Source organism: Rhipicephalus microplus, chromosome X (assembly GCF_043290135.1).
Source record: "Rhipicephalus microplus isolate Deutch F79 chromosome X, USDA_Rmic, whole genome shotgun sequence".
NCBI classification, from domain to species: Eukaryota; Metazoa; Arthropoda; class Arachnida; order Ixodida; family Ixodidae; genus Rhipicephalus; species Rhipicephalus microplus.
Window position 1 is genome coordinate 305,358,739 of NC_134710.1, and position 22,414 is coordinate 305,381,152.

A 22,414-nucleotide genomic window follows, 5' to 3' on the forward strand; every position below is an offset into this window, starting at 1 on the left:
AATTGCATGTAGCCTAAAAATAATTTTTTATTGATAGTATATGTGCTCCTACAATATAAATACAGCTATACACAACTTGCCACAGCTTCACGACAGAAACGAGGTAGGGGCAGAGGGAGTGGTCAGAAAAATAAGTATGAGAGCACAACTGATATGTACGGACACATATTGGTGCTAATCATTGATGCACGGATGGTCGTGTATAGAGCGGGGTCGTTTTGAGATCTTCGAAAGCATTGTTTCAGACCACCATGCAGATTACGCTTCAATTGTAGTGCTACATAAGACACAACTTATGGGCCAGCTTTAATGAATAAGAAGATTATAGGTTAAACAAATTCTTCAAAATATATCATATCATGGCTGCATGGACGCATACAAGCTATGTAAAGCGCAATAAAGTGAGGACGCATGAGCTTCTCTTGATGCTTCAGTTCTACATAGATGCTTCAACTGTGCTGCAAAGAAATTTAATCAATGTCTGTGTGTGCAACATTGTCCATTTTAAACTATCTATATGTATATATAAAATTCCTACTGCGGGTTAAGCTACGTAGCACTCCATAACTCTTCCTTTTATTAAGGGCAATTTTTCAAACAATCAACATTATTCATTTTCTGTCTCATGGCTTCGTGCCCGCAATTCTTGGTTTGGCTCGATCACAATTGTGCAGCCCTTATTTTGGAGGAATTAAAAACATCAACCAAAATATATTTTGGAACTGCTTCTCGGTGATATTGCCTTCCCTCAAATGCCACAGCTTGAGATGAGTCATATAGCAAGTCTCGCGCATACCTAGGGCCTACTCTTGAAGAAACTGGTCCGGCTTTGAAATGCTCAGTTTTTTCTCAAATAAACTTTTTGGTTTGAGTTTTCTCAGTTCTCGAGTCCCTTCACAATCAAGCAGACCCAATGTTCCCCTTAGTCCTTAATTTTGTTATATTATGAAATAAATAAAAAATTATTAATGAAAATAAAAATACTAATAACTGTTGTGCAAAAAACACAGTCTCACATACGTACATGAACGCAATATTGCTTTTATTTTGTTTTATAACCTAAGGCATTAGAAAAGATAGCAGTACAATAAAAACGTTGAAAAAAACAAAAAAACTTAGATTTGGCGGGACTCGAACCTGCGCCACTTAGTTGTGCTCGCGCACGTGAACTGCGTGTGTTAACTTGCTAAACCATTCGCGCTGAGCAGTACACTTGAGTTTAGTTTATGCATATAAATTTGCTTTTCACACGCTATGTGTTGACATATTTATGTACGATATGCGATCGTATCTATTGTTGTGTGCATATGTTTTGTGATTGTATATACGTCACATGCTTTTCGCATGTCTTTAAACTATAGATTGCTGGACCGCCGCGGATGAAAACAAGTATTTTTACACCCACACACATGCTTGAGCAGTTGAAGGTTGTTTCCCGGGGCTCTCTTGCGATTGAGTTGGCCACCACAGGGAATTAGAGTGATACGCCATTAATCCCTGCATCTAGCTGTATTCCACTTAGTAGCTCTATCGCTTGATGAGAAATCGAGCGCGGGGCGCGACGCTATTGCGCACGACCATGCCTCGCGTAGTGGCGACATCAGCTGATTGCGCCGGCCGGCTTGCTTAGATTTGATTGATTGATTGATATGTGGGGTTTAACGTCCCAAAGCCACTATATGATTATGAGAGACGCCGTAGTGGAGGGCTCCGGAAATTTAGACCACCTGGGGTTCTTTAACGTGCACCCAAATCTGAGCACACGGGCCTACAACATTTCCGCCTCCATCGGAAATGCAGCCGCCGCAGCCGGGATTCGAACCCGCGCCCTGCGGGTCAGTATTGCTTAGATTTGCTTCAGAGCAAAGAAATGTCATACCTTGAAAGATTGCGTACTGCACTATGTCAAAATGTACTGCTTTGTAGCCATCCTATGATTCATTGAGAATTGATAACTCTGATATCACTACTGTAGAGCTTTGCGTCGGCGACACGCACCGAACGTGAAACCGCGCTACGTCTGTCGTAGAAGCAGTAGGAGGCTGTCGTCTGCTAGAACAAAAACAAAACAAAGACCTGCGAAAATATTCATAAGTTGTAACTTGTTTTTTGAATAAACGTTTATCACTTTTAAAGTTATTTTGCCAGATAACATACTTTTTTTTTTCAGTTTATAGCAGCGACAGATGTTTTTATTCTCACACAGATATCCAAGCCAAATCCATTCACAGCTAAAGCCACATGTTGTTTGTCTTTGTCTCCGTGGGCATGCTCTCTCATGTGTTCGCGCTGCTACACGCGAGAGCACGAAATGTTAAATTTACGCAAGGAAGCGCCGTTCCTCGTTCGTGTGATGTGCTAAGATTGCGCCCTATTCCCGCGGTTGTTCGAGTGCGGATCAAGTGCGAGTCGTCCAAGGAATCGGCGGGTTGGGCGGGCGCTCGAAGGACTCCGAGGTGACGGCTGACGCCTGTGGTTGCTTCCCTCAGGACAGTGTGAAAGAAACTAAAGGTAAGGGGGACACTTTTTTATGTAGACCAAGTATGCCACTCAGTGCAAGTGTGTGTTGCTGCACTCTAACGAGGCGTCGTGAAACGGCAACCTTACGCGCCTTTGCGAGTGCGGTTGCCGATTCGCTTTGACAACGCTAACGATAGCAGAGCCATGGCGCATCGGCGCGGCCTTACTTGAGCTAATTCGAGACAACTGCGGCAACATGGATGTGTATGGTGATCGATTTTTTCATATGTGCAATGTAGTGAGGAAGACGCACACGGCGCTTGCTACGTTGTTGATTAAACGAAGCCTGTAGTGCCATTTGATGGAAAGCAGCATTTTGTTTACGTTCGCGGGCGATACAATTTGTAACTTGGCTCGATTCACCTAGCCAACCGCCTAAGTGGGTTGATTAGCATACATTCACGGTAGAGCGTTATTATGCCCCTAAACAGTGTCGTGTGCTTGTTAAAAGATATAATGTGTGTGCCTAGTGTAGAGAGAGAGGTGTTCGTGCAATCTGCATATGTACCGGCAAGACGCTTTTGCTTGTAACTAATAATGTACCGGCCAGCACCTACATTGTACGCCTGACTTTGAAGAAAACTTGCATGCACAATGTGAGATTTTGTAATCTGCCAGAATTGCTTTTTATAAAATAATACACTGCCAGCATGTTCAAATTATGTTTCGCTGCTGTGTGGCAGGGGTGCGGTTATCACACTGTTGTGTAGTTGCTGATGCAAGCACTTATAGTTTTGATGCGTTAATATTTCTCATCTAACTCATCAGGTGTTTGGCTGTTTCAGCACAAACAAGGCAAAGAGAGAAGGAAGACGGGTAATGACAGGACCAGTGCCGACTTTTGTTTGCAGGAGAATACCCATGTTGGTGTATTTATTGTGACAGCCTTTCTGTGTTGCTTTTTTGCCCAATTTATGCAACAACACAGTTGTCAGCAATATGAGAGAGAACACTGAAATTAGCTTTTAAAGGTCATGGTGACTAAATGCCTAGTAATTCACAGCACAAAGTAACAACAAAAGACATCAGTATGATCAATGTGGACGAGTACAGTCTTGCATCTAAAAAATATATTGTGCAAAATGTTGCCTAAGTAAGAAACCTCTCTATGTTTGCAAATGATGTGACGTCACTTCAAGCGCCGTGCCAGCCATTCCCTCCCTCTGTGCAAGGGCTGGTTGGCAAGGAAGTTGTTTGTGACGTTCCTGATAGACCACTGAGATGTATGCGATTCTAAACCTGTAGCCTAATATATACATAATCTTTTGCGCAGTTACATCGCTGCATCTGACACCTACAACTTATTTGCATATTTACATTGCTCCCTTAGGACCTAACACACAAACTTGTTGTTTGCATTGTCACTTCATGAATATCGAGCGGTAAAGGTACTGAGTATATGTGAAACAAGAATCTCTGCTTATTACATGAAGACATATGAGGCCTTCGATAAAACGAGTTATACCTTTATTGGGCTTGCGTACTCGTCGGGGCGATTCATACATGCAACTTCAGCAAATGGTATCTTCCAGCCCGGTGACCATGCAATTTTTTTCTGCACACAGCGCAAACACCGAGATGTACCCACTCGCAGATGGTCGCGTCAAGTGCATATTTACCTTGACTAAAATGTCGAATCAAGTTTTTTGATCGACCAGTCCCTGCCATGAGTGCTAATGTCTTCGCAAACAAGACACATTGTTATTGACACTGCACACACCACACACAATATTCTCAGTTGAACCAATATTCTCAATACCTTTCAATGCACACTACATGCCGCAATCAACAGTGCACATTTTTGAAGACTATGCCACTGTTCCTCGCACAGGCCACCACGTGTGTTCACTTCTTCAAGATAAACAGACAGCGTGGCAAATATTTTACCACACAGCTTGATGTTTGCTGACACATACTACAGCTAATGTCGACATTGTAACGTGAAGTGTAAGCTTTGAAAAATTAAAACTTGCCCCAAACACCGCACGACTGTACCGGGCTGAGCCACCAGCGGGAGTGTTTTTCCAGCCACACCTTTTACATTTGCCAGTGACATCATGCTGTGACGTACCTCGGTAGGGGCCTATCGCTGCATACTTTATGTGAATGAGGGTCCTGTTAGTGAAAGCAGGCATTGTTGATTTCGTAACTTGTTCATTCCCAACTGGACCTTCATTTGCACGAGTTGTCTGACTGATATTCAGGCGAACTTTTGTGCAATAAATTATACAGTTGGCAGTCTGTGCTTGCTCCATACTGTTGTTACTGGTGTTTCTTGTTGTTACTTTGCACGGCTCATTACTGCTCACCTACAGAAACTAGCCTATCCTGCTGCTGTTTTGGACAAGTTGCCGCTGGCAAGTGCGATCGTGTTCATAACTCTAAATTCTCAAGCAAAAATTGTCGTCTCATATTCAGTTAGTTGCATTCATATCAGTACATCATAAAAAATCATTGATTAAACATTAATCTATGTTCCTTCACATAATGCTCACAACTTTTATATCAAATTGAATGGTGTTTATAAAAAACATGGGTTTTAGCTAAACTTCATGCTCTTTTCTTGAACAGCTGACAAAACGCTATTGAATGCTTACTTGCCATGAATTGGACTGTGTTTGAAATACATTGCAATTCTTCACCGGACTGCCAGTACACTTCACATTGGGGGAACACTTATTAACCATAGATTGATTAATTAAGAACGGAAAGAAAGAAGCGGCAGGCCAGGATACTTGATATTGGCATTCGTTTTGCTACCCAGCGCATTATCATGCAAACTTCCTATAGAGTGGTTATGCGTCTTGCATGTGTATCTGTAAACCAAGAACTTTGGGTAGAACTATGTTTATCTTACAAATGGTTGCAGGACTGTGGAGGCTGTAGGGCTGCTTAGGAATGGGGGAATCCCTGGACATGTGTTCAACCTTGCTGCATGAGCTCTTTGGTGTTTCCACGGCATCTTTACAGATGTGTTAGGTGAGTAAAGCAAGCAGGTTTCAACACAAGGAAAAGTATAATATGGCAGCACCTCTTGTGCGTGCCTTACATCCCAAGTATATCAAATATTTATCTTGCACCTTGTGGCCTGTAATTTTTAAAGAGACACTTCTTTTTGCTTTATATTTGAGTCTTGATGCTTCGACAGCAATGTATTTGTGTTTGACAGCAAGTGTTCTTGAACAAATAACTGATCTCAATAATGACAAAACACCCTTCATACTTGGTCCTTAGTATAAGCTAGCACTTATCTGTAGCAGATTCAATTATTCATTTTTAGCTGGGATGATAATGGGCAAGTAGCAAAGGCAAGTTCAGATTGGAGTGGTCGGTGACGTCTGTTTAGGCTCTGCCATATTGCTTTGCAACCAGAGTTACTTGTAGCCACATATACAATGAAGCCACATGATGTGCATTCTAAATGAGATTACCATATCACATTTTGCTGCATCTCAATGTGTGCCAAACAAATGCAGATATCATTAGCTTGCCACTCTAAAGGGATACTAAACCAACACAAGGTTGAAATTTAGTCGTGGTGTTGCAGCTGTGTATGACTCTACAATGGATGCATAGCCGTGATAATTTGTCTATATGTTGTCGCAATAGTAATGTTACACACATTGTACAATACAAAAGAGGTCCTCGCTTATTTCGCTTTTTTTCGCAATGCTTCTTTCTTGTCTCTTCTTGCCATGTGCTCCTCCTCACTGTACAAGGAGCAAGAGTAGTGGGCACACAAACACGTATTTAAAAAAAAATGTTGTAAGGTGAGCACTGAGAAGCTGAACACTTCCGAAAGGCTCAAAGAGGTAAAGGTATTGTTTCTAGCTACTTTTTGGGCACCCACAGCTAGTTGTGCTGCTGCAGTTAAAAAATGAGTTAAATGTTAAAAATTAATTGGAGGTGGTTTGGCACCCATAATTGCAGTTACATACAGAACTAGGTTTCAATGCGTAAGCAAAATCTTTTCACTCTAAGTCAATCCTAATAATATCTGAAATTCAGGAAATATTCACAGAAAAGCTCAGCAAAAGGGTAAGTGGTTGCCCCTTGAACGTGAAGGAGATACCCTTCTTCTAAAAGGTCAATAGACAGTCTAGTAGTCTCGATATTACATGCACTATAAAATATTCTGGTGTGGTGCTTTTCATGCATATTATAATGAGAGGGGTTTTTAATAGAACTGTTGTCACTTTGCCCTGCGTTGCTGAAATTGTTCACATAGCTATAATACATGAATCACTTTATGCCTTTTGATTTTATGCAAATGGTTTGCTTACCCAGTCGGTTTAACTTGATTTGGATAAAAACATAAATGCTCTAAACTTTTTTTATTATACAGCAGGTTTATTTTTAAAATACGCGACCATTGATGGGAACACAGTTGGTGGCGTGCTTGATTAATCCTTCACTATCACCACTCTAACTACACCTGCTACAGTGCATAGTGTGACAAAAGTAATGGTACTTAACATTACTGGCAGCATACACTTTTATGTCTCAAAATGTGTTAAAAAGCCTGGTAACAATGTGTGTACATTTGTTTTTTTCGCTCCAACTAAATATTCTGGTCTACTCAAAGTAGCTTCCGCTCTTTTAAGGTCCTCAAACTATTAGGTGTTCAAAAGAAGTATCAATGCCATATATGCTTTCTTTGTCAGCCTACTCACCACTCTAATAATGAGAATTACCCGACAACATTACCCAGTAAAATATAGGGATGTTATAAAAAGTAATGTCAATTCAATTGTCAAAAAACGTTGCCAAGTTACGTTTTTGTTCACTTTTCTTTTCACAATTTTGTTAAAGTTACCTTTGATAACATCCCCTATAGTTTGTTTGGCATCATTTTCTGCTAGTTCTCATTATAATGTGTTCAACAAAGACAACAAACCCTTAAATTTATAGTTCTTTCCTTTACTCATGAATCTGAAACAGTGAATCTCAGTAATCTTAGCAGTGTGTGACTTGTTTTTTATTTCAATCAGTTGTGCATGTGTTCAAGTACATGCATTTAGGTGGGAGGGTGAACCATTGCCACCTCCTGTGACTAGCAGATTTTCTGAGAACTGACAGATGCATAATGCTGCCAAAGAAGTATAGGGATATTGGAAGTAATCGTAACGTAGTTGCAATCGTAATGTAATTGCCAGTAGGCAAAAAAAAAAAAGCTGTCCCGCACTCGCCATAATGGTAACAAGCAGTGCTGACTGACTCTTCCATGTATAAATGCACATATATACCATACAAAATGGAAGAGGGATAGCCGCCATGGTAGCTCAGTTGATAGAGCATCGGACATGTTATTCGAAGTTCGCAGGCTCGGACCCTGTACAGGGCAGGTTATCTTTTTTTCCTTCTACTTTTCTTTCTTCACAATTACAACACATCTATTCTTCTTGAAGACTTTCTGGTGTAAAAAAGGTACCTTATAATCTGAAGAGGCAAACAGAATGTGCCAGTGCACGAGTTACCTCTTGTAGTGGTTACAAGTAAGATATGTTTTGAAGAATAAATCATTCTGTCACTTGCCTAAAGAATGGCTACAAGACATGGCACTGGATGCACTTTGTTATTTTTGAATCAAGCTATCTTGTATTTTATTTTTATAAATTACATGGGATACACATGACGGTGTCACACACTTTAATGCCACAAAGATTATGCAGCGAACAATGTTATAAAGGCGAAATTGCATAAGGATAAGGTGAAAACTGCACCCTCAACGAGAATGTACAGGGAGCACAGGGTGCAGGCATCATTCCTTCTGCCCGTGCTTTTCAAGTGCGAGCTGTTTTCACCTCGTTCTGACCAACTAACTAAATTGAGATGTGTTGTTATAGTGCAAGAGGATGCTCCACGGGAAACTAGGTTTGTCTCAAACTCTGTGTGTGTCTTTCAATCTATATGGTGCTCGGTTCAAGAGTTCATGCAGACCAGATCGTGTAAAACAGGACCGTGTAAAATGGACCGTGTAAATAAAATAAAATGGACCATGTAAATAAACAGGATCGTGTAAAATGTCGTTTTCGTGTGCAACTGTAGTTGTGGTTGTGCTGAATGACCTTTCTTTATATACACTACATAACAAACTTGCTCCTTTAGAGTCGAGTGCATCTTCGGATCGATTGTAAATGTTTGCATATGCGAGGCCTTAGGTTTTATAAGAAATTCCTCAGTGTGCCACGAGGAAATGTGTGTTCAGCAAAAATTTGTATATCATTATATACAACTCCTAAAGCCTCGTCTACAACTTTGTGCAGGTTGACCTTGAGCAGAAAACGAGGAGCGGCAGCAGCCCCCAGAAAAGAGCAAGCACCCTCCAAGCTCCCGAAGCTCTCTTCGACAGGAACATCATGGTCATTGTGTGGCATTGAAAACCATTGCAAGGAGTGCCTTATCAGTACACTGTGCTGCTCTTTCATCGCAGAAGACGAAGTTGACCACTCCAGAGGAACTTCACGCTGTGTATTGTGAGTGCTTCAGTGGTTTTGTTTTTGTCCAGCCAGCAGTTAAGAAATCATGTGTCAGATTCAGCCGGGATGGCTAGAGGGAGTCGGGCAGGCATGTTTGGACATTTGTCTAGCCAAGTAGTGCCAATTTTCGCACTGGTCCTGTTGGAGTTACTGCCACAATCACAGAAGCTACGTCACCTCTCTAAATGTACAGATGTGTCGGGGAAGATTAGCTGCATTAGGTTTTTCTATAACTGATAGCTGCCAACATTCTTCATTATACAGGAGTTTTGTTCCTCACTTATGGGTGTAAAGCCCTCCACAGAAAAAATGCAACACGTCTACTTCCAGAAGGCTCCAAGGCCCTACTTGTAGGTTTTTTCGGCTTGTATTATAAGCACCTCGTTTGGGTGTACATGAACATTTTATAAACATGTACAGCGAAAAATTTGGGTGGCCGGTCATTTTGTCGTTATCATGTTCCTCGCAGTATTCTTAAGCATGTTGTGCATTACGTTGTCAATCTGGTTCATGTGCATAGAAGACATTACGAAGTTTCAGACTACAGTATAAAAAGCCTGGAAGCAAGCTATCAATAATTTTTTAACAGAGTTGCTTAATTTCATACATGATACATCACTAAACTTTTGTGCGTATTCATCATTGTAAGCTCGTCTTAGTGTTATCCAAAATGAAGATGTGAGTCGACAGATGGAAACATCTAGTGGAGTAATCAAGGTGAACAGTGGAAGTGCCTCAGACAGGCTGGCCGATGTTGCGATAGGAGGACCTATTTTTTAGAAGTCACCTTGTCATCCTTGGCGTGTTAGTTTAAATGGGGTCAGTAATGACATCATCTTTTGGTGTAGGCGTGTGTGCCTGTTGGAAATGTTTGTCTGAAAAAAAAACCTATAATGCAGAAGAGCGCAGCCCTTGCTTCTTTTCAAGTTAGGTTGCAGTGATACAAAGTGTTCTCCTGTTGGAGGTTGGGGGTAAGAAAAGCAAAAAAAAAAAGATAAATGATAGAAAAGAAGAAAAAAGAAGAAAGAAAAGGGGGGTGCAAAGTAAAAGTAGTGCTACACTGCTCCTACTTTGCATCTTCCTTTTCTTCTTTTTTTTCCTTGTTTTCTTTTTTCACCTTTTTTGTTACATTTGCATTGTCCCATCTAGTGCATGAATCAATGACACATGGCATTGCTATAGCAAAGATGCCTATGTGGTGTTGGATTGAACAGTGCATGGTACTTCATTCAGTTAATTACAGACTGATCAGTCTTGCAATAAGTGCTTCCTGTCTATCACCACACATGTTCAAATGAAAAGTTTGTGCTTGGCTCTTAGTATGCTGGTATATAGCTTGTGTCTTGGACTACTCAAAATGAATGTTATTTTGCTGCTGTTTATGGTGATGAATTTATCCAACATGAAAATATCTTGCCTTGCGAACTTTGTCGGACCTGCCTTTGTTTTTCTTTCCTATGCAGGCATTGTATGTGAGGGAGGCAGTAACAGAGATGTGATAGCTAGAGCTTCGGAAGAATAAATGCTGGCAGTGAAGCAATTACACATCAAACATCCCAGCCATTTTGCCAACCGTACTAAATGTGTTTTGAAAAAAAAATATTGTGCTCGGTTACTGCATGGAAAACAGCAAAATGCTAAAATATATCGCAGAGAACAAAATATTAGGCCACGTTGGTGCCTTTTTGACTTCCCAGGATGTCGTCTGGGTGTTGTTTGTAAAAAGTAAAGTGTTTCAAAAAATACTGCCTCTTCTACACCAAATTCGGTCTCGGTATTAAGTAAAGGTGATTGTGTGTAGTGCATGAAGCTCAGTAATATAAGTGGCCCCGCCGCGGTGGTCTAGTGGTTAAGGTACTCGGCTGCTGACCCGCAGGGCGCGGGTTCGAATCCCGGCTGCGGCGGCTGCATTTCCGATGGTGGTGGAAATGTTGTAGGCCCGTGTGCTCAGATTTGGGTGCACGTTAAAGAACCCCAGGTGGTCTAAATTTCCGGAGCCCTCCACTACGGCGTCTCTCATAATCATATAGTGGTTTTGGGACGTTAAACCCCACATATCAATCAATCAATCAGTAATAATAGTGCAATTTTTTGCCACATCAAAAGCAAGGAAGCAGTTCTCTTTATATGGCAAGTTATATGATTACACTTTGTCTTAAAGTAGAAATAAATTTTTGAAGTTTTCTTATGATGGCTGTTTTCTGCATTTGATATACGACAGCTTTCGTTCCGAAGTTCTCCATGGCCCTCAATAGGAGACTTCAAAGATCATTTTCCTCGTTTAAACAAAAATTGTAATGATAACAATTGCCATATAACAAGAACTGTTTATTTGCTTTCAACACACACATAAAAGTAATTTTCAATTAGATAAACACACAGCTCAAGTTGCATCTCAATGTGGACAAAAACGATTATGTAGTGATATTTGTAATCTGGACCTAACATTATTTTTTTTCGTGAAATATAACTTCTGTGCAGTGAGTATTTGTGGCTCAAATATTCATACAAAGTGCAGTATTGCCATACAAGAAATGCAAACGATAAACAGTTTGGCTGAATTCTTCAAAGCCTATGTAGGGGAAAAATTGCACTAATGTTACTCGGCTTCAAATACTTTAAGAAGCACCTTTACTTAATATGTAGATCAAATTTGATATGGCAAGAAAAAGCGGTACTTTGAAATTTTTCTCACAAATAACACCCGCACGACATTCTGCGAAATTCTGAAGGTACCCACGTGACCACTACTTTTTTCTCTTCAAAACATTTCTGCAAATAGCTATTTTCAGAAGAGTAAATTACCATCATTTTTTAAACTATACATCTGTGATGGTCGCCAGGCAGTATGGTTTGTATGTTTGGTGTAGAATAGCCCAGTGCGAAAAACAACAAATGTCTGAGCATCCTTTGACGCTCGGGCAATTTCGAAAGCATTTGTTTGTTAGCAGCAATTCAGTAAGCCCTTGTCTTTATGCTTAGGCCCAGAAACAAAACACAAGTAACCAAAGTAGTCCTAAGAGTCATGCAGTCTCGCTGTTCTAAGGCTTGTGGAGCCTAATTTAGTGCAAGCTTCACCATTTTTTAAAAATTCAGATTCAACCAACAGGTTTTGGAGGCACAGTGCATTTTCAGCTAACTTGTTTTACACCAGTTACTTTGATAAAAAGCGGGAAGTAGAGGTAAAAATACCATTTTAAAGGCATTGTAGGTAATAACAAAAAGGACTGCTTTCTTTTTTTGTGTGGTGCTTTGCCTGAACGCTGTGCTTTTTGTGGTATAGTTCATTGTCTAGTGAACATAGGCCTTAAAAACTAACATTAGCCATGTTGAGGTCGATTTCTTGGTTATAGTCATAGTAGCCATATTAAAAATATATGACTTCAAACTTGATTGTTCTTTTGAAGATGTTTTCTTGCATAATGATATTTCAGAGTCTTAGTCAATTTTGTTATAAGAAAACGTGATGTCATAATAGGGTCACTTTTTGTAGAGTCGTTCAGTTCTACCTTACCTTTTACATTCCTAATAGAGCAGTTATTTTCAATATCGGTATTTAAAATGGATTGAGCATGCTGTATGTAGTAAGGTGTAAGCACTTACAGATAGCACATGCACCTAACTTTTCTGTTGGCAGTTTATTTCTGTTATTCTTGATTTATATGTGGGGTTTCACGTCCGAAAACCAGGATATGATTATGAGAGACGCCATAGTGGAGGGCACTGGAAACTTCGACCACTTGGGGTTCTTTAACGTACACTCAAATCTGAGCACACGTGCCTACAGCATTTCTGCCTCCATCAGAAATGAAGCCGGGATTTGATACTGCGACCTGCGAGTCAGCAGCCGAATTTCTGGTACTCTTGCCCCCTTATATGTGTGCAGTTCGGTTATAGTTATCTGGCTTGCACAGATTTTAATGGCACCTGCCCTGTCCTGCTTGCTTTCATGGTGATTTTAACCTTCATAAGTTGCATAGGTTTAACTCTCAAAACTGTTCAAGATGCCAATTTTGTGCACAAACTATATAGTATAAAGGCAGCAGATGTACATGCACACACTATTAAATTTACATTGAGAGCTTTCACTTGCAGTTTCTAAAGTTTTACTGTGCAGGAAGCATTCAAACTGTAATTTCATAAGGACATATTAATCTATTATCTCTACCATTGAAAATTATGACAACCTAGTTATTTTCACTGTGATAAGCATGCTGTTTTCTTTGATGTGGCAGAACTAATTTATACACTCATTCCTTCTATTATTCACATATGCATACCATGAAGGATTGTGTGCCTTAGATTTTCAGTTTCATTCTGTGTGTTATATTTCTTGTGCATGTGAACTAATGCGCTAACATGTGTCTCTGACACTATTTGTGCCAATTATTTTCATTTCCAGGTGCCTATGAAGGACACTTAAGTTATATGGCAGTGACCTTCCAAATTTACAGTGGTGCTGGAGCCTCAAGCAGCATTTCGCCGATCTCCACAAGGCGTTCATGAGACAAACACAGCGCCACACTTTCACAGTGCTATGATTATTATTTATGTTTAAACATTTCGTTCTAAAATTGCTGTTACATTGTGTTTTGTGCCACCATCCTGTGGCTTAGGTGGCGCTCGTGAAATTACGGTGTAGTCACCTCATTTGTGTACCATCAACACTGCAATGTCACCATTCACAGCTGGAGCATACAGACAAATGAAAAAATATATTGATTGTAGCAGGGATGGTGTGTACAATAATGCTTCTCTATTGATAATAATAACTTTAAAAGTTCTTTAGGTCTTGCATAGAACACTGCTATAATGTGTTGCAATGTAACCACCATTTATGATCACTAGCATGTTAATTCAGTAGTTTTGTAATGTATTTTATTTGAAAGGTAATTTTGCTTCCGCATCACGACAATTAGAAAGATGCCGATGATTCAATCCCTCATTAAGTAGCTTCTTAACACATTTGTTTCTTTCAAGCCTTTGTTTACTCATCAAGGCTGTTTCAGATAGCAAACATATTTCACCTTCATGCAACATATTAAGAATGAAATATTCATGTATATATCTACACAGTACTTGCTTTTGCAAACAACGTGAATGGCCAATTGCTTTTACTCGAGATCTAGGATGTCCATTTGATCTTTGCAAGATGCAGCAGATAGATGCATGGTTTCTGCATTATGCTGATTTCCGTAAGCTGCTTATCGGGTAATTTAGCATGATATGGCACTTTCCGTAAGCTGCGGACGTCCGCATCTTTCTGCACAATATGACGCTTTCCGTAAGCTGCGGATGTCCGCATCTTTTCGCATGATATGGCGCTTTCCGTAAGCTGCGGATGTTCGCATCTTTCCGCATGATGCGGCTTTCCGTAGTCCAATAATTGCGTATGTACGGATCCGTATATGCGGAACGTTTCAGTAGGGTAAATGAACGAGAGCGAGCAATACGAACGCCGCTGAAGAAAAGGGGAATCAAGCCGACCCATCTCAGTCGCACGAAGGGCGCATGCGAGGACATCAGCAACGTGCGAGGCATGTTGTCGCTTTATACTCAGGCAGAGAGGAAACGCCTTGTCTGTCTTGAGAAATGCCGGGGCCAGGAGGAACTAGAGGAACACTACCATATAACCAAATAGAATAGCCGCCAATTGTAAACTTCAAAAATAATTTTCTTCCATGAAACAAAAATTGTAATGATAAAACTTGGTATATCAAAAGAACTAGTTATTTTCTTTCCAGTTAGATATAAATGTTATCTTTACTTAGGCAACCATGTGGTGCAAATTGGCCTCAATGTCGACAAAGTTGTTTTGGGAAATTAGTGATTTTCTTTCTCGTAAATTTTAGTGACTTGAGGGGTGCAAAGGCAATTTTTTTGTAAAATATACCTTCTATGGAGTAAATATTTATTTCTCAGACATACATTAAAACAGCAGTATTGCAATAGAAAAACTACAAACATAACCGCTTTCGCCTTAATTCTTGTAGATGTATGTGGCCAAAAAAATGAGCTAATGATGATTAGCTCAAAGTACCTTGCACAGTCACCATTACTTATATAATCTAAATTTAGTATGTAAAGAGAAGTGGCACAATAAAAATACTTTTTATGAACATTAGCCACACCACATTTGGATAAATTCGGAAAAACTCACGTGGCTACAATTTTTACTTGCCGAAACATTCTATTGATTCACTGCTTTCAATGCAGTAAATCAGTAGGATATTTTTTGAATCGATTTGAGGTGGTCGCTGTCACAGAACGAGCGCTAAAAATGGGCGCGCCGCCAAATTCTTGCGATAACGCGCGGGAGAGACGCCGGGAGGTCAAAAGAAAAAAAAGAAAACAAACATCCAAGGCTCCGCGGGCGCGCGCTCCCCCCTCGGAAGCGTGGCTTCGCCCACGAACCTCCTCACCCCACATCCGCGGCCGAGCAAGCCCGTGAAATTTCCAGAACGAAAGAGGCGTGGTCACGCCAGGTTGAGTCATCCATCGCGGAGGGCATTCCAACCGTCTCGCCTTCTCCCCAGCCTTCGCTGCGTATCGCGCCGACGAAATGACGAGAACTTTCTGGAATGTCGCGCGGAAGGTATTTAACCGAGCAGCCGAGATGAGAGGTCAGGAGAAGACGGAAGTTAGCGCCAGAGCGCGTAGGGATTCCGCCGCGTAGTCGGCGAAGGTTTTGTCCGTAGGGACAAAGCAGGAGAAGAAGAGGATTTCCACCTGAGGGGTGAAGGCTCGAGCTACAGGCAAGAGCGTGTGTTTACCGCTATCGAGCGAAGACGCGTGGCAACAGCTGCGTGTGTGAAGTCGACGTGTTTCCGGCGAAGAAGTTGGAAGCTTGGAGAGAGGCCAACTGAAGACGCGAGGTTTCCTGGAAGAGAAACTTCAGGGGACAGCGGAACGACAACAACGCTGGACTTTGAGTGAGTGATTCTCGGAAGAGTATCATCCAGACTTTTGTTCCAAAAACTTTGGACTGAATAGGTTCTCTATCTCTTTAGTCTCTAAGTGTCTTGGTTGTTCAATGCATGCGACTGCATTGTAGTGTGTATTTTTGTCTGTGTCCGTTGTTTCGAGTGTGGCTGATTGTACTGTGTAGTACGTTGTTTGGTGGGTGACATATTGTATTCAACTATTGTGAAGTGTGCATTCTTGTGTGTTGTTTTCGATCTGCCATTATTGAGAATATAATTTTGTTTGTTTATCAACTCTCGTCTCTGACTTGTTCTTTGTGCCACAGCCGGCGTCCGCTGGCGCGCCGGAAAGGACCACTTCTAAATTGTCCACGCTTTCGTAGTGCGGTTCGGGGGGCCGATACTTCGGCCCTTAGAATTAGCCCGGCGATTGCCTCCCGAATTAACGGGATCTGTGTGACAATTAATCTGGCGTCCGCGACAGGACCTTTTGGTGCACAGTGTGTCCAAAGTAGTGAGAAAGAGCCTCGAGTTGTTGATAGTGCTATCGGAACGATTTTGTGTGTTCTTCAGTGTTCTCGTTAACGAGTGCAGGGGAGTGTTCCAATAGACTGATTTAGGCAGATACTTTTTGCACGCGGCAAGGTTTTATTTGCGAGTTGCGAGACACCATCGATCTCGAAAAGTTAGTCGCTCTTGGTGAGAAGATGGGTCTTTCTGGCACCGAACTACGGAAGTGGGTCACCCAGAAGGAAAAGAAGAAAAAGAGAGGGCCAAAGAAGCAAAGGCAGCTGAGCTGGAAAAAGAAAGGCTGGCGGTCGAAAGAGCCAAAGCGGAAAAAGAAGCTGAGTTGGAACGAGAGAGGTTGGCAGCTGAGAGAGCCAAGGAAGAAAAAGCAGCTGAGTTGGAACGAGAGAGGTTGGCAGCTGAGAGAGCCAAGGAACAAAAAGCAGCTGAGTTGGAACGAGAGAAGTTGGCAGCTGAAAAGGCGAGAGAAGAAAGAGAAGCAAAGGAGCGACAGCTGAAAAAAAAAGAGAGGCAAAGGAGCCTTAGCTGAAAGAAGAAAGAGAGCTGCAATTGAAGTTGGAGCTGGAGAAAGAAAGACTGGCAGCTGAGAGGGCGAAAGAAGAAAAAGAGGAAAGGGAACAGCAGCAACAGCATGAGATGGAACTCGAGCGGCTCTGTTTGCAACAGCGAAGTGAAACTCCTGTCCAAGCTAGAGTTGAAAGCAGCGAACGGGAAGATCATGGATTCCGCTTGAACCCAAGCAAGCTGCTCGTGGCGTTTGATGAAAGAACGGACGACCTTGACGCGTACCTTCACCGATTTGAGACGATTGCGAGGAGCCAGAATTGGCCGGAACATCAATGGGCAACTGCTTTGAGTACTTGCTTGAGTGGGGAAGCGCTCAGTGTGTACGGTAGGCTGACGCCGACCGATGCAGCCAAAAATGCAAAGTTGAAAGCTGCTTTGCTGAAGCGATTTAGATTTACTGTAGAAGGATTCCGGGACAGATTTCGGACAGGAAAGCCAGCTGATGGTGAGACGGCTACACAGTACGCTGCCCGACTTAGCCATTATTTCGACAGATAGATTGAACTTTCAGGGACAGCGCAGGAGTACGATGAACTTAGAGAGCTCCTAATTAGAGAACAATTTCTTACTAGTTGCCACCCAAGCCTGTCGCTGTACTTGAAAGAGAAGAACGCTGAGTCACTTGAAGGAATGCTTGAATTGGCTGATCAACTCCTGGAAGCGCAAGGTGGAACTAATTTGGCCGAGGTCAAGATGGATTGTCCCGAGGAGTCGAAGAAATTGGCTCCCGAAGAAAAGAAGCGTGCACCAGAGAGCATTCCGCGATGTTTTCTGTGTAACCGACTAGGTCATCGCGCGAAAAACTGTCGAACAATCCTTACGAGCCCTACGGTTGTAAAATGTTTCAAGTGTGGTCAGACTGGGCACAAAGCAGACGCATGTCGAAACGGAGCCAGTCAAACTCACCAGGTGTCCTGTGTGCTAGCAGCACCGAAATCCGATGATAAGGCCATCACAGATGAATTCGTAGAGTTGAAAAGTGGGGAGAAAATTCCTATTGTGGGTGCGGTAATGGCAAAACAGCCAACCGGTGTTTCTAAGGGAATGCCAACGCTGCCTGGCAAAGTTGCAGACAAAATGAGTACGGTGTTAAGAGATACCGGCAGCTCCACTGTTATTGTGCGGAGAGATCTGGTACGGGAAAGTGAGTTAACAGGCAAAACGAAACCGGTTTGCCTAATTGACCTTACCGTTCGGATGCTTCCCGAAGGAGAAATTGAGGTTAAAACCCCGTACTTCAGCGGGAAGGTTACTGCTTTATGCATGACGACCCCCCTGTACGACCTTGTCATTGGAAACATCGACGGGGCGCGAGGACCGAAAGATCCGGAATGCTTGGGAGAAGACCCTAAGATAGAGCCCTCGCCAACCCAGCGACCGCGAGATACAGTGGAGGAGCATCCCGTGACGGATCTCACTAGAGCCCAAGGTGAAGCCGCGGCGCAAGAGACAGTGAATGAGATGATGATTGTGTTGAATGAGTTCACGGGCAGAACAGCTGGACGTGCGTCGACACAACCTCAACCGGCAGACAGTGTAAAGGGGACGGAGTCGGCCAGCCAGGCCCAATGTCATGACATGAACAAGCGGGTGACAGGATCGGTTGAGCGTTATCACCCGTTAACAGTGTCAGAAGTGACAACGATGGCTGAGACGCCGCCTCAGACCCCGTCGTTGGAAAAGGCTCGCCCAAAAAGAACAAGGAAAAACAAGAAGAGATCGAGTGAGCACCGCAAGAAAGGACGCAAGCGCTGCTCGAAATACACAGGATAGGTGCTGAGGTGGAATCGAATTGTGTTTGGCAGGGCTGAGTGCCATATGTTGTGTTAATGTTCTTGTTGTCCTGTGTCGCAACTGTATGTTGAGTGAGTCAAAATGTTTGTTACGGTGATGTGATGTATAGTAATGATGTGAGTATAGTAATTGTTGTATTGAGAGAACTTTATACATTTGTATTGTTTGGAATGTGTGATGAAGTGTTGTAGTCATGTACCTGTGGCTATATTTCATGTGTTGTGGAATTGAATTACAATGTACAGTTGTATTGAGTGATCTATTGTGAATGTGAAGTGTCATGAGCGCCGGAGTGTGTTACAGTCTGTGAGAGTGTGTGGTGACTGTTCGCGCTCGTTTGTGTGGTTTTAAATATTATGAGATAATATTCTGAAAGTGGGGGGCAGTGTCACAGAACGAGCGCTAAAAATGGACGCGCCGCCAAACTCTTGCGATAACGTGTGAGAGAGACGCCAGGAGGTCAAAAGGAAAAAAAAGAAAACAAACATCCAAGGCTGCCCGGGCGCGCGCTCTCCCCTCGGAAGCGTGGCTTCGCCGATGAACCTCCTCACCCAACATCGGCGGCTGAGCAAGCCCGCGAAATTTGTAGAACGAAAGAGGCGTGGTCACGCCGGGTTGAGTCATCCGTCTCGCCTTCTGGTCACGCCGGGTTGAGTCAACCGTCTCGCCTTCTCCCCAGCCTTCGCTGCGTATCGCGCCGACGAAATGACGAGAACTTTCTGGAATGCCGCGCGGAAGGTATTTAACCGAGCAGCCGAGATGAGAGATCAGGAGAAGACGGAAGTTAGCGCCAGAGCGCGTAGGGATTCCGCCGCGTAGTCGGCGAAGGTTTTGTCCGTAGGGACAAAGCAGGAGAAGAAGAGGATTTCCACCTGAGGGGTGAAGGCTCGAGCTACAGGCAAGAGCGTGTGTTTACCGCTATCGAGCGAAGACGCGTGGCAACAGCTGCGTGTGTGAAGTCGACGTGTTTCCGGCGAAGAAGTTGGAAGCTTGGAGAGAGGCCAACTGAAGACGCGAGGTTTCCTGGAAGAGAAACTTCAGGGGACAGCGGAACGACAACAACGCTGGACTTTGAGTGAGTGATTCTCGGAAGAGTATCATCCAGACTTTTGTTCCAAGAACTTTGGACTGAATAGGTTCTCTATCTCTTTAGTCTCTAAGTGTCTTGGTTGTTTAATGCATACGACTGCATTGTAGTGTGTATTGTTGTCTGTGTCCGTTGTTTCGAGTGTGGCTGATTGTACTGTGTAGTACGTTGTTTGGTGGGTGACATAGTGTATTCAACTATTGTGAAGTGTGCATTCTTGTGTGTTGTTTTCGATCTGCCATTATTGAGAATATAATTTTGTTTGTTTATCAACTCTCGGCTCTGACTTGTTCTTTGTGCCACAGCCGGCGTCCGCTGGCGCGCCGGGAAGGACCACTTCTAAATTGTCCACGCTTTCGTAGTGCGGTTCGGGGGGCCGATACTTCGGCCCTTGGAATTAGCCCGGCGATTGCCTCCCGAATTAACAAGACCTGTGTGACAGTCGCCTAAATGACTGGTATTGTTACGGGGAATAAAGTATACACTGGCGAGGAAATGCGTACCGGTGAATATACTGGCGAGTAAATGGGTACAACGCTGCTGCAGTCTGAGCACGTTCACATTCAGCACTTCATCGTCGTCATCCTCAGGAACCTACTTAGCCCGTGACATTACCCGCCGGCAGCAGAAGCACCGTTTTGGTGCGATCAATTCTCGGGGCGTGAGTAGTATGGTTTAAGCCGTGAGACGTGCACTATATCGGTCGGGACTGAAGCTGGTAATGACGTGGTATGGAGTGGAGCTATCTCATAGGTCACGCTAGTGACCTTGCGTATGACGCGGTGGGGGCCAACGTAACGGGACATCAGTTTTTCGCAGAGACCAACACGACGTGATGGTAACCACTGCAAGACAAGCGACCCCGGGGAGTACTGGACGTCACGGTGCCGGCGATCGTAAGCACTCTTTTGGTTGAGCTGTGAGGCACATAGACGATCCCGGGCAACTTGGTGGGCAATGTCAGCTCGGGCCAGAGCATCACGAGCATAAGCAGTCGATGAGGGGGCGTCAGATTGGAGCATGGTGTTTATGGGCAAAGGCGGGTCATAACCAAACAGTAGGTAAAAAGGTGAAAATCCAGCTTTATTATGACGTGAACTGTTGTATGCGAAGGTAACGAAAGGTAAGTGGATGTCCCAATCTTTGTGATCCTTTGAGACATACATCGCTAACATATTCGTCAGGGTACGGTTGAGGCGTTCCGTGAGGCTGTTGGTTTGCGGATAGTACGCTGTAGTGAACTTGTGGTGGGTAGAGCAGCATCGCGGGAGCTCGTCGACTACTTCAGATAGAAAACAGCGGCCGTGGTCGGTGATCAACTGACGAGGAGCACCATGACGCAGAACGATGTCATGAAGAAGGAAAGCGGCTTCATCAGTAGCGCAGCTGGTGGGGAGGGCGCGTTTAACGGCACATCGCGTTGCGTAGTCGGTAGCAGTAGCAATCCACTTATTACCGGTGGCCGACACGGGAAAAGGTCCTAGAAGATCGTGGCCGACTCAGAAAAATGGCTCATCTGGTACTTCAATGGGCTGGAGGGTACCAGCAGGTCCCTAAGCAGGTGTCTTGCAGCGCTGGCAGAGGTCGCATGCCACAACGTACTGTCGCACAGAATGGTAGAGGCCAGGCCAAAAGAATCGGCGGCGAATGCGGTCATACGTGCGTGACACCCCTAGGTGTCCAGCGGAGGGGGCATCATGAAGCTGGGCCAAAAAGTCTGAGCGAAGATGCACAGAGTTGTGAAGAACGAACAGTTGTGAGGAGTGGTCAGGGTGAGATGAGTGCAGACCATTGATAATAGCACGCAAAGAGGGGTCGCAACGTTGTTCAGCAGCTATGTCGGTGAAGTCGGTAATTAAAAGAACGAGGGTCTCTTGTCCATCTTCCATCGTGTCAGAGGGATCGACTGGGTAACGGGACAAGCAGTCGGCATCCTTGTGAAGTTGTCCGGATTTATAGGATACGGAAAAAGTGTACTCTTGTAAGTGCAGCGCCCAGCGACCAAGGCGTCCCGAAGGGTCCTTAAGTGAGGAGAGCCAGCAAAGCGCATGGTGGTCCGTAATAACTGAGAATGATCGGCCATACAGGTACGGTCGGAATTTCGCAATGGCCCAGACGAGAGCTAAGCACTCGCGTTCTGTGATGGAATAATTTTGTTCCGAGCGCGACAACAGCATATGCGACGACCCGGTGCATATGCATATGCGACGACCCGGTGCATGCCTTGTTGCCGCTGCGCCAGCACTGCGCCTATGCCGTGGCCACTGGTGTCAGTACGAAGCTCCGTGGCGGCAGATGGGTCGAAGTGTGCTAGGACTGGTGGATTGGTGAGAATGTCAACGAGCGACGAGAAGGCGTTTGCTTGCTGTTGGCCCCAGGTGAATGTGACATCCGTTTTTAGAAGGCAGGTTAGAAGACGGGCTACTTCAGCAAACTTCTCGACAAAACAACGGAAATAGGAACACAGTCCCAGAAAACTTCGGACGTCCTGGCTGAGCGGGGTGTGGGGAAGTCGC

General features: G+C 43.6%; 1 protein-coding gene across 2 annotated transcripts; it reads left to right on the forward strand.

Annotated features, from left to right (window-relative positions):
* The first annotated feature begins 2,259 nt into the window (after nt 1–2,259).
* Nucleotides 2,260–20,171, forward strand: LOC142776214 (uncharacterized). 2 transcript variants are annotated; one of them, XM_075879464.1, is made up of 4 exons: nt 2,260–2,511; nt 5,390–5,499; nt 8,787–8,996; nt 13,402–20,171. In XM_075879464.1, the coding sequence occupies exon 4, from the start codon at nt 17,648–17,650 to the stop codon at nt 18,788–18,790; it is 1,143 nt and encodes a 380-aa protein (XP_075735579.1). In that variant the 5' UTR covers nt 2,260–2,511; nt 5,390–5,499; nt 8,787–8,996; nt 13,402–17,647; the 3' UTR covers nt 18,791–20,171. Both variants share the same exon structure in this region, with proteins under 2 accessions (XP_075735579.1, XP_075735580.1).
* Nucleotides 20,172–22,414: the final 2,243 nt, after the last annotated feature.

What these genes read in the sequence shown, in the direction of transcription:
- LOC142776214 (XM_075879464.1), top strand. Translation starts at nt 17,648, where the DNA reads ATGCTTGAATTGGCTGATCAACTCCTGGAAGCGCAAGGTGGAACTAAT.